At 61.2% G+C, this 11,761-nt stretch overlaps 1 protein-coding gene across 4 annotated transcripts in view; it reads left to right on the top strand.

Moving 5' to 3' along the window:
* Positions 1-1,536: 1,536 nt before the first annotated feature.
* The window catches only part of GCGR (glucagon receptor), a 10,477-nt gene continuing 252 nt past the window's right edge, over positions 1,537-11,761 (top strand). Inside the window, exons 1-14 of one of the 4 annotated variants that reach the window (XM_005530645.3) lie at positions 1,537-1,667; positions 7,463-7,621; positions 7,942-8,038; positions 8,235-8,342; positions 9,504-9,625; positions 9,712-9,818; positions 9,908-10,061; positions 10,252-10,411; positions 10,488-10,548; positions 10,781-10,850; positions 11,004-11,092; positions 11,171-11,309; positions 11,417-11,458; positions 11,525-11,761. The exon at positions 11,525-11,761 is cut by the window's right edge and continues 249 nt beyond it. In XM_005530645.3, the coding sequence (XP_005530702.2) occupies positions 7,553-7,621; positions 7,942-8,038; positions 8,235-8,342; positions 9,504-9,625; positions 9,712-9,818; positions 9,908-10,061; positions 10,252-10,411; positions 10,488-10,548; positions 10,781-10,850; positions 11,004-11,092; positions 11,171-11,309; positions 11,417-11,458; positions 11,525-11,761 (1,455 nt within the window). In that variant the 5' untranslated portion in view covers positions 1,537-1,667; positions 7,463-7,552. Of the gene's footprint in view, positions 1,668-7,422; positions 7,622-7,941; positions 8,039-8,234; positions 8,343-9,503; positions 9,626-9,711; positions 9,819-9,907; positions 10,062-10,251; positions 10,412-10,487; positions 10,549-10,780; positions 10,851-11,003; positions 11,310-11,416; positions 11,459-11,524 lie in introns of all 4 variants that reach the window. The other 3 variants (XM_088065402.1, XM_088065403.1, XM_088065405.1) reach the window with 3 other exon arrangements.

Raw genomic sequence — 11,761 nt, 5'->3', positions numbered from 1 at the left:
CTCAGCTGGACAGCAGCTCCAGGGTAGGGCTGTGCCAAGAGTGCCTGCCACCACTGCGAGAGCTGCCTCCTGGATGTGACAGTAATTGGGCTCCAGCAGGCTGAACAGAGGCAGACTGGCACAGCAGAGCAGTGAGAGCTCGTCACCTTAACAAGGCCTAATGATGCTAACTGGCATCACCACTCTGGGCTTACGCCCAGCTGCAGCAGAGGCCATGGGTAGTGAGTGCTCACGGAGCTGGGCCCTCTCCTCACAACTAGCTGGAGGCTTCCCTGCCAGGCTATGCTTCTTCATCCCCCATGTCCTGCAGCACTGCTCCTGGGGCTGATGGGTGCTGCTCTGTGTCATGCAAAGGCCAGCGTGGAGCAGGAAAGTGTTGGAGCCCCACGGCTCCCCAGCAGCACAGAGTCCTGCTCTGCCCCACGATGGCCAGTGGCAGGGACATTCCAGCCGAGCTGTGGTCCCCCCAGCTGTGCCAGCCCTGTGGTCCCGGTGTGCACGTACCTTCTCACCAGGTCCCTTGTGGCAGCTGAGCTGCAGCAATCACACTGGCAGGACAGGATGTGCCAGACACAGCCGTGAGCACAGCGCCCACAGCTGCAGTGCGAGGGCACTACTTGTCTCTTGAGCATCAGAGAACATGGGGCTGGGAGCAGCCTGTGCCCGTGTCTGTGCTGGCTGCCCCCTGGTCCCACCCTGCCCTCTGCCAGAGCCCCCGCAACTGGCTGCAGGGGCTCCCCCAGGGCACGGCTCTGCCCCCACCTGCCAGAGCTGGGGGCTTCCAGTCCTCCCCCAAAGCCCCCGCAGCCCCCAGCGTGTGCCCGAGCTCCTCTGCTCACACCCACGGGGGCTTCCAGCCAGCGGCGGCTGCACAGCGTGGGACCCCGAGGGAGGCAGCTCTGGGGGATCCGGGGCTGCGCTGCCCGGGGTCCGTGCTGGCTGTACCAGTGCTGCCACGGCCGGCTTAACCAACAGGTCCTGAATGGTTCAAGGTAAATAAATGTGTTCGTGCCGGGAGGCGGGGACAGGGCACCCCGAGGCCGGGGGCTCCCCCGGATCCCCCTTCAGCCCCAGCCGGTCCCGGTACGTCGCTCTTTCCGGGCTGTGTTTACCTGCAGCGGGACAGGGGCGGCAAACGCTGACCCGTCACGGCCGGCGGTGGCCGGAGCGCGGCTGTCGAGGCGGCTCGCGGCGGTCCCTGGGGATCCGAGCAGCCAGCTCGGGGCACGGCAGGAGCGGGCGGCGCGCTGGGACCGGGGAAACCTCCCGGAGGAACGGGCCACCGGCCTGCTCCCCCGGGGCTGCCCCCGCCGCTCCGCCCGTCCCCTCCGCCGAGCCGAGCCGGTGCCCGGGAGTGGGGCGGGGCAGGGACAAGCGGCGGCGCTCCCGCAGCTCCCGAGAGCGACCGCCGCTGATGCGGGGGGCAGCGCCAGGCGCTCGGGCGGGGCTGGGGCACCGGGCTGTGCCCCCCTCGTGCCCGCGGGAGGAGCGGGGCGGCGGGACGTGGCTCCGCGCCCGCGGTCCCTCCCCCCGAGCCGGTCCCTCCCCCTGAGTCGGCACAGCCGCTGCCGTCGCGGCTCCGCTAAAGTTTTCTCCGAGTGCGCCGGACCCGGTCCCCACCGGTCCCGAGATGCGTTCGGGAGCCGCCGCGAGCCCAGCCCCGACAGGTACGGGGAAGGAAGGGAGGAGGGCAGGGAGCGCCCAGAGCCGCCGAGCTCGGGATGTCGCGCGTCCCATCGCGGGGATGTGGATTCGAGTGACGACTGCGCAACCCCGGGGCCACGAATTGAGCCCCGGGACCCCAGAACGGCGGCTCCCAGAGCCGCCCGGATGCTGGGAGCCGGCCCTGGGGAAAATGAGCCCCTGGGTGACGGGTGTTCTGGGCTGGGGTCCCGGCAGAGCTGTGCCCGCTTCCCGTCCCACCGCTGCCGCTGGCGTCCCTGGGCAGGGGCGCTGCCGTCAGACTCACAGCACCCCTGGGCTCTGCCCTGGCTATGGTGAGCCCCCGGCCAGCGATTCCAGCTGAGCTCCGTCGCGTCGGGAGTAATTCCCGGAGCAGCCCTTAGTCGGGGTGGGACGCGCGTGGTCTCCTTGCTGTGGGCACAGCCGTGCCCGTAGGTCTCCTGCCGAGGGGCCGAAGCAGGGGACACTTTGCCAGTTCCCAGCTCTCCCCAAACTCTCTGGGTATTACGGGGGCCTGGTGCGAGTGCCCTTTGTGACTCTGTCCCAAGCTCTGCTGTGTCAACACGGTGTTGGTAAATGGCTTTGTTTAACCAGGACATGTCGGGTATGTGACCTTGCCGTCCTCCTGGTTGCAATTGCATCTTCAAAGCTGCTGCAGGTCCCCTCTGCCCGCCACTGCACTCCCCTCGGGATGGTGAGGGAAGCAGGGGCCGCGGGGGTCAGCCTGCTCCCCTCGCACAGGATGGCCTGAGGACAGAGCATCTGCTCTGCTCAGCCCTTGCCGTGCATCCCGCGGCACAGCACCCTGCCCCATGCAGCGCCTGCCACGGGTGTCCTGACCCACACCAAATTCAGTGATTTCCCCTGTGATTTTGTCTGTGCATCAGCAGGAAAATTTAGGGCCCGCAGGACCCCTTGTCAGCATGTTAGTGCTGCCCCAGCTGCCAGCTCTAGTGGCTTCCCACCAATCCTGCTCCTTTCCGCACACTGTGGTGCATTTTTTTTTTTTAATGTTCTGTTGCCTAGAGAGGGGAAAAGAGAAAAGGCTGAATGGAGAATAGGCAAAACGTGGATTAAAAATAGTTAATGAAAAAATGTGACCACAAACCCTGATCAGCAGCACAGGGCTAAAACCAGCCACTGAACACAGCATCTCCATGCACCTTGCTGTGCCAGGCAAGGACAGGGGCAGGGGAATCCGGACACAGGGAAGATGGGATGGCTGCTCAGCTCCATCCCCTTTTGCTCCACCACTGCATCCTGCTTTATCCTGCATCCTCATGTGCTTGTTTATCGACCCCAGCACTGGGGTCGAGTGCACATGCCTGTGCACAGCAGGTACCAGTGGGTGGCTGGGCATGTGTGGTCCCCCCAGCACCCCCTGCCTTGCTGGGGCTGGTGTCTGGCTGTACCCAGGGCTGCAGATGTGCTGGTCGGGTAGGCGGGTGTGGAGCTCCCAGTGCAGGGGAGTGTGCGCACTAGCCTGTCTGCACTGACCTTTTCCTAGGCTTTTCCCAGCCCTGTGCCTCCCCTGTGACATGCTAACCACACGTGTCACACTGTGCCTCTTGTGCCTTCCTTCTGTGTTTCATAGGTTTTCATGCAACGTGATGAACAAAAACATCCCTTTCCTTGAGCCAGGAATGAGGTGCTGTGTGGCTCAGCATCCCTTTGCCAGAGCCAGCTGGGCAGCGAGGTAATTTGGCTGCTGCCAGGCTGTATCATGGTCCCTCTCTGGTACAGGGCAGCTGTGCAGGTGCCCCCTGACTGCCTTGTGGTGACCAGGCAGTTAGTGGAGGTGATGCAAAGAGCATTTGTCCTCTGTGCATCCTATGCTGCTTTTGACAAAAACACTGTCAGGGCTGGTTTGGGTTTTCTTGGTCCAAGGTGCCACAGAATCTGACATCACCAGTGCCTGGTGACGTCTGTTCTCTCCATGTGCTGCTGCTCAGGGCTTCCACAATCATGTAGCTCTGTGCAAACAAGTCACAGCCTTGCAGCACAAGGACTGTTCCGGGCTGCTCAGCTGTGCCTCTGCTGCCAAAGTTCCTTGTACTTAGTTCTCAAGGAAAGAATGGAGAAGGGGAGTAGGAAACATTCCCAAGCACAGACACGGGGCAGGGATGGTGCAGGACAGGCCTCCTGGGTCTCTGTGCCATGGCCATCTCCCCTAGCCTTGCCCCGCTTGCCGTGGTCCAGGGTGGAAAGTGGAGCAGCATCTGCAGGGCCAGGCTGCCTTTGGCATTGCATCAGCTCTGGCCCAGCACTGTCCCCTCCCCTGCCAAGTGCCAAAGCCCCTGCCGTGCTGGCATGTAGCTCCAAGCTCCAAGCCAAGCCAGCCGTGGAAAGCACCACATTAGCACACGGGGGGCTAATCCCCATGTCCAGAGGCCACACAGCCCCCACAGCTGCCTCCAGGCCAACGGGGTTGTGCTGGGTGCAGGACTGTGCTCACAGGAGACCAGGTTCTCACCCCACTGGGTGGAGAAGAGTCCTGTGGGACCAGGGCCTGTGGGACTGCAGCAGCCTCACAGCACTTGGGCAGGGCTCTGGCTGTGCCATGGTGCTCCCAGGTCACGTTGCAGATGCCCATGAGTGTCCTTTGGAGACTTTACTGAGCCACTGATCCACATGACTATTGGCTGCAGTGATCCCAGATGTGGAGCTCGTTCTCTCACACGTGCAATGGCAGCAAAGCCAGAGGGGCTAGGTTGGCAAAATCCCCAGGGTAAGCTGACCACGATGGGACGAGGAGAGAGTCTCTTCCTAGGCAGGTCCATGCTGGTACAGAGCTGCTGCAAGGTAGCATGGAGGCTGCACACCCATCAGTGGGAGCAAAATCCTAACACAGGCCTTTTCCCATCCATTCCCTATGGAATGCCATATCCATTCCCATGCCAATGCCATGGCAGCAGTGCACCCAGGTCCTCAGTTTGCCCTGCACCCTGCCCAGGCTGGCCCCTGCCTCCTGACCACCCTGGGGCCAGTGGCAGTGGCCATCAGATGCAGGTCAGCTGGGGGCCACAGGGGCACCAGTCAGGGGAACAGGGGTCCTTGCTTTGCCCCTGTGGCTGCAGGGGTGGCACTGCTGGCTTGGGAAAGGCAAATGGAGACGCCAGTGACAGCCCCGCTCTGAGGACAGATGATGGTGCCTGTGTCTGACCCCTCTGGCTCCCAGCACTGGGGCTACCAGAAGTGGTGTTGCACGTAGCCATACCAGTGTTGGCTTCTTGTTCCTGCTCTCCCAGCACAAGGTCTCTTCTTCATGGCTATGGCTCCAAGTGGAGCCATACTGGGTGTTTGCAGCCTGGGCTCCATGAAGGTCAGCAGCCACAGAACTGTGACACAGGAGCATACCACATTGTCCAACACCAATATGGGGAAAAAGTCCCTTGGACAGCCACTGTCATGCACTGCAGCCCCTCAGAGGCATCAATTCAGCACTCTCCACCCACTGCTTGTGACTTGGTGTGGTGGGGGATCCCCCAAAGCCCAGCCCCAGCTGGGGATGAGGTGCCAGGGCAGGGGATGTGGCACTGGGAGTCAGTTGCACAGAGCAGAGTGAGAGGAGGTGGTGAGGATGTGGGGTCAGGTCCCTCGTGCACGGCTGCCTCTGGCACCCAGGACACAGCTGAGAGGGGCTGCAGCACGTCCAACTGGTAGAGCGGCTGCCCAAGGCACTGCTGCTGGGCAGTGCCAGCTCTGGGGAGGTGCTTGTGCTGCCAGTGGTCCCAGCCACTCCAGACCTTGCTGTTCCACCACGGAGACACTGCTCCCTCTCTGCCATTGCCCACTGGCACCAGAGCAGCGAGAGCTGGTCCATGGCTACTTCTGCACGCCCACATCTCTGCTGGAAACAGCTGCCTGTCTGCAGGGAGCCCTTGTCCTGTGGGTAGCGGGGATCCGGCACGGTGCCACGGCTGTGCGGTGCCACAGGCAGCTGGGGCAAAGGGCCTGGGCAGGGTGAGGGGGAAGACCCGTGCTGGGGCGAGGAGCATAACTGGCCCCTGTGCCAGGACCCCTCACCCAGTGCAGTCTGCCCGGCTTGGCCACAGTGGGGCCAGGGCCGGGGAGCGGCTGCCAGATGGGGGGAGTCCAGGGCAGAGGCCTCCCTGCTGCTAAATCCCACTGCAGCAACTAAAAATAGCGACACCTCTGCCCCAAAGTTGCTCCCCAGCTGCGCAGAGGGGCTGACAGCAAGTCACTGTGACCTGTGGACCTGGAGGAGCATTCACAACCAGGGCAGGGACTGATGCTTGACCAGGGACGGGCACTGGGATCTTCCTGTGGGACTGGGACATAGGTGGCAGCGGGATGGGACAGGTAGGAATGATGTGGGGCTGGAGGGGGGCACAGGGATGGTGGGATCAGGCTAGCAGGGGGACGAGGACAGGGATGCTGGCATGGGGCCAGCATGGGAGGAAAGAGACAGGGATCCTGAGATGGATGGGAGAGGGACTAAGACAGGGATACTGGTGGGGCAACAGTGTTGCTTGGGTGGGGTGGAGTGATGACAAAACCAGGAATTCTGGAATGGTCAGGTAGCTCGTGGGCACTCAACAGAGGTCCATATTCACAGAGCCCACCCAGTGAGAACTTCCCAGGAGACCGTTCCCTCTGTCCTGGGACTGGCTAAATAAGGCCATCGCAGGTCCTGCTCCCCAAGCTGCATCTGGAGCCCCATGCGCTGATTAATGAGCTTCTCCTTCAGCCACTTGCGACATGGCAAGTGGGTCTGCATGGATGGAGGAAACACGACTTTCCCAGGGATAAAAATAGACACGGGCAGAGCAGCAAGCCCTGGGAGCAGAGCTGGTTGGGGAGCACAACGCTCTGGCTGGTGCCCAGGGGGGGCCCAGGGGCTGGGGGTGATGCCACAGTGCCTGTGGTGGCACTGGCACTGCTGTCCATGCCATCCCCCCCAGCTCAGCTGCCCTCACCCCACACAGCCGGGCCGTGCTATAATGGGCTCTTGTGGGAAGAGCTGAAATCCTGCTCAGGAGCCCCATAACCGGCTTAGGGGGATGGAGGGAATTACAGCACCTCGTGAGCCATGGTCTGTGGAGCACCCGGACACCATGTCCCCATGTCACTGGCAGGAGCTGGGGAAGATGGACCCACAGGGGCACAGCCCAGCTGAGCTTGTCCTAGAGCCACAGCAGCTCCACGAGCCAGGATCCCTGTGGGTTAATGGCCAGTGTTCCCATCCCTGCTGGTACCCGTGCTCTCCGTGGCTCCCTGGCACTGCCATCCTCAGTGGGTGCTGCTGCGAGACCACAGCTGAGTGTTAGTGGTCCAGGTCCGAGAGACCATGGAGATGGGGAGAGCCCAGGTGCCAGCCTCTCTGCCTGAGAGGGTGCTCAGGTGTGAGGAGGGGTCCCTTCCACCATGGGGGTCCTGCATTCTCAGGATTTAGCAACGATGCGCAGCTGGGTCCCAGCAGCAGTGTGGGTGGCACCAGCCCAGGTTTTCTCTGGGGGTCTGGAGGCAGCACTGCCACTGCACCCCAGCCACACAGGGGCTGAAATTGGCTTGGCAGGCAGAGAACCTGCATGGTCACTGTCCCAGTGCCATCCTGGGGTGGATAAGACAGGTGCTTGGTGAAAAAATGAGTGGACAAATAGCTGAATGTGAACACCAAGAAGGGTCGGGTGAGGATGAGGACACCATGACTGGGGCTGGCTCTGTGCCAGAGTGGCTGTCTCCATCCCCACCTGCCCCCAGCCCCATGTCCCCCAGCTCTGTCCCAGGAGTCCCCGTGACCAGGAATCTTGCACAGGGTTGCCCACATGCCAGGGCCGTCACCACCAGGGTGGAGAAGCTGCTGAGGGCCAGTAGGAAGCCGTGTGTCCTGCGCTGTGTCCTATGCATGTGGTCCAGAGGAGGGATGTCCCAGCCACATCTCTTTACCCTCCTGTTGCTGCTGCTCTGCTGCCAGGTAAGGATGGGCTGTTGTACACAAGGGTGCTCTGCCCCATGCTCAGCCCACAGGACTCCCACTGATCCACCCATCCCTCTGCATCCTCTCACCATGGCATGTGGTCCAGCAGCTGATGCCCCTTTCTGCCTCCCCTGCCATCCATGAGACATGGCATGGCACAGCACAGAATGGCATGGCACAGCACAGAATGGCATGGCATGACATGTTGGCCTGCACTTGCCTGTGGCTGTCCCCAAGCTGGGGTCACTGCCTGGCACAGCATGGTGGCCCCTGCGAGCAGGACACGTGTTATGGGTGATGCTCCCTGGTGCCCGCAGGGCCCCTCTGCCCAGATCACGGATAATGTCGTTGAGAGATGGAAGGAGTACAGCGAAGAGTGCCGGCGTAACATGAGCCGCCTGCCTGCGCCCACAGGTCAGTGCCTGTGAGGGGTCCAGTGGGCTTCTGGTGGGATGGGGTGGGGACAGGGTCCTATTGAGATGGGGATGGGGCAGAGGAACCACCAACACAGTCCCAGCAGGATGGGGGATAGAGCAGAGGGGCCAGTGGAGGTCCTAGCACCCAGAGAGAGGGTGAGGCCAAAGCGCCACCAGCTCCTATCCTTCTGCAGAGCTGGTCTGTAACCGCACCTTCGACAAGTTCTCATGCTGGCCTGACACGATGCCCAACAGCACAGCCAGTGTGCCCTGCCCCTGGTTCCTGCCCTGGTACCAGAAAGGTAACAGCGGGGAGATGCATGTGCATGTGCAGCTGTGCAGTGTGCTCACACACGTGTGCAGTGCTCACACACGTGTGCAGTGTTCACACACGTGTGCAGTGTGCTCACACACGTGTGCAGTGTTCACACACATGTGCAGTGTGTTCACACACGTGTGCAGTGTTCACACACATGTGCAGTGTTCACACACATGTGCAGTGTTCACACACGTGTGCAGTGTGCTCACACACATGTGCAGTGTTCACACACATGTGCAGTGTTCACACACATGTGCAGTGTTCACACACGTGTGCAGTGTGCTCACACACGTGTGCAGTGTTCACACACGTGTGCAGTGTTCACACACATGTGCAGTGTTCACACACATGTGCAGTGTTCACACACGTGTGCAGTGTGCTCACACACATGTGCAGTGTTCACACACATGTGCAGTGTTCACACACATGTGCAGTGTTCACACACGTGTGCAGTGTTCACACACATGTGCAGTGTTCACACACATGTGCAGTGTTCACACACATGTGCAGTGTGCTCACACACATGTGCAGTGTTCACACACGTGTGCAGTGTGTTCACACACGTGTGCAGTGTTCACACACGTGTGCAGTGTGTTCACACACGTGTGCAGTGTTCACACACATGTGCAGTGTTCACACACATGTGCAGTGTGCTCACACACATGTGCAGTGTTCACACACGTGTGCAGTGTGCTCACACACGTGTGCAGTGTTCACACACATGTGCAGTGTTCACACACGTGTGCAGTGTGCTCACACACGTGTGCAGTGTTCACACACATGTGCAGTGTTCACACACGTGTGCAGTGTTCACACACGTGTGCAGTGTTCACACACATGTGCAGTGTTCACACACGTGTGCAGTGTGCTCACACACGTGTGCAGTGTTCACACACACGTGCAGTGTTCACACACGTGTGCAGTGTTCACACACACGTGCAGTGTGTTCACACACGTGTGCAGTGTTCACACACACGTGCAGTGTTCACACACATGTGCAGTGTGCTCACACGTGCGCACCTGTGCGCTGGGGACACCTGTGTGCTGTGTGCGTGTGCTGCTGCAGGCAGTCACACCTGGGCCAGTGCACGCTGCCCACAGGGGCGCTGGGGCTGGCACAGCCCACCATCCCCTCCCCTCACAGTGAAGCACAGACACGTCTTCAAGACCTGTGGGCCAGACGGACGGTGGGTGACAGGGCCACGGGGACAGTCCCTGCGCGATGCTACACAGTGTGAGCAGGATGACGAGGACCTAAAGGCGCAGGTGGGTAAATCTGGGTAGCAGGGGTGTGGGGGTCCCTGTCTGCCCCCCCATCTGCCCCTGCTCTCACTCCCTCCCTCCTCTTCCAGGAAAAATTTGCCAAGACCTATGGCAGCTTCAAGGTGATGTACACTGTGGGCTACTCTGTGTCCCTGTGTGCACTGCTGCTTGCCCTGGCCCTGCTGCTGGGCTTCAGGTGGGAGTTTGGGCATGGCTGTCCACAGGGTGGGCAGGTGGAGGCCAGGGGCCTGTGCACAGGCATTGACAATGGCCCCAAATCCACAGCAAGCTGCACTGCATGAGGAACTACATTCACATGAACCTCTTCGCCTCCTTCATCTTGAAGGGCGTCTCTGTGCTGGTCATTGACGCCCTGCTCAAGACCCACTACAGTGACAAGATCGATGGCTACAACGTGCAGGTCTGGCTGAGCGACGAGGTCAGTGCGGCTCTGGCAGGGACAGGGACAGCAGTGCTGGTGGGGCAGGGGGTTGGCTGCTCTGAGGGCACCAGTGGGACGAGTCTGGTGGCACTGGTGGGACTGGGGGCACAGGCACACAAACACAGGCAGTGCTGCAGCACTGCAGTGCTGCGTGCTGCAGTGCTGCAGCCCTGACCCCTGCCCACAGGCAGCCGCAGGCTGCCGGGCAGCCACGGTCTTCATGCAGTACGGCATCGTGGCCAACTATTGCTGGCTGCTGGTGGAAGGCATCTACCTGCATAACCTGCTGGTGGTGGCCGTCTTCTCCGAGAGGAGCTACTTCACCCTCTATCTGTGCATCGGCTGGGGTGAGTGTGGGTGGGCTGGCCCCACTGACCCTGTCCCCTGCTGTGCCTCACCTGTCTTCTGCTCACCTCCCCTCAGGGGCGCCCATGCTGTTCCTGATTCCCTGGGTCATCGTGAAGTTCCTCTACGAAAACATACAGTGAGTACCAGCTCCAGCTGCTGGCTGGAGGGGGGCACAGGGCACAGGTAGGTGCACGTGGGACTGTAGGGATGTTGTGATGGCCTTGGAGAGACTCCACACCGTTGCCCATGCAAGGAGCAAGGTGCTGGGCCTTAGTGCTTGCGTGGCTCAGGCTGCCAATGCCATGTCAGACTCCAGCAGCTGCCTGGTCAAGGGGCTTCCTGGCAGTCCCCATCCCTCCCTTCTGCAGGTGCTGGTCCACGAACAACAACATGGGCTTCTGGTGGATCCTTCGCTTCCCCGTGTTCCTGGCCATCCTGGTGAGCCCACTGCAGTCCCTTGCTCGATGTCTCTCTCACAGGCCCCAAGATGGCTCTGAGAAGGCTGCTGAGGGCAGGGGAGCAGAGGTGTCCTGTCTGCCCCTGCCTCTGGCACTACCTGTGCTCTTGATGGCTCACTCCATTCCATTGCAGATCAATTTCTTCATCTTCATCCGCATCATTCAGATCCTTGTTTCCAAGCTCCGTGCACACCAGATGCGCTACACTGACTACAAGTTCAGGTGGGTGCTGCACTTGGCTCACCCTGTGTTCCCATGGTGCACACGCATGTGTGTCCACACGGTGACCCCATCCCACAGGCTGGCCAAGTCCACACTGACACTGATCCCACTGCTGGGCATCCACGAGGTGGTCTTCGCCTTCATCACAGATGAGCATGCCCAGGGCACGCTGCGTTACGTCAAGCTCTTCTTCGACCTCTTCCTAAGCTCCTTCCAGGTGAGGCCAGCCCCCACAGGACCAGCCCTCCATGGGGAGACTGAGTCTCAGGAGGGACTAGACTGAGGCCTGGTTATGCACTTTACACCTCTCCTCCCTCTTCCCAGGGGATGCTAGTGGCCATTCTCTACTGCTTTGTCAACAAGGAGGTGAGCAGGACAGTAGGGGCAGGGGCAGCAGGGGCACAGGGTCACACTGACAGCTGCTGCCCGCAGGTGCAGGCAGAGCTGCTGAAGCGGTGGCAGCGCTGGAAGCTGGGGAAGGACCTGGCTGAGGAGTACAAGCACACCTACAGTCACGGACCCAGCACCCGCAATGGCGCTGGCAGCACCTGTGAGAAGCACCAGCTGGTGAGTGGCTGCACCAACGGGCTGGGGCGCAGCCTGGCCCCCCACCCCAGCTCCCAACGCCTGGAGAGGAGTGGGCGCAGCACTGCCGAGCACCTCGCCCTG

This window comes from Pseudopodoces humilis, chromosome 21, assembly GCF_049639895.1.
Source record: "Pseudopodoces humilis isolate 2021_Gansu_Grassland_sample_001 chromosome 21, ASM4963989v1, whole genome shotgun sequence".
NCBI classification, from domain to species: Eukaryota; Metazoa; Chordata; class Aves; order Passeriformes; family Paridae; genus Pseudopodoces; species Pseudopodoces humilis.
This window is presented reverse-complemented; position numbering and strand designations above follow the sequence as displayed.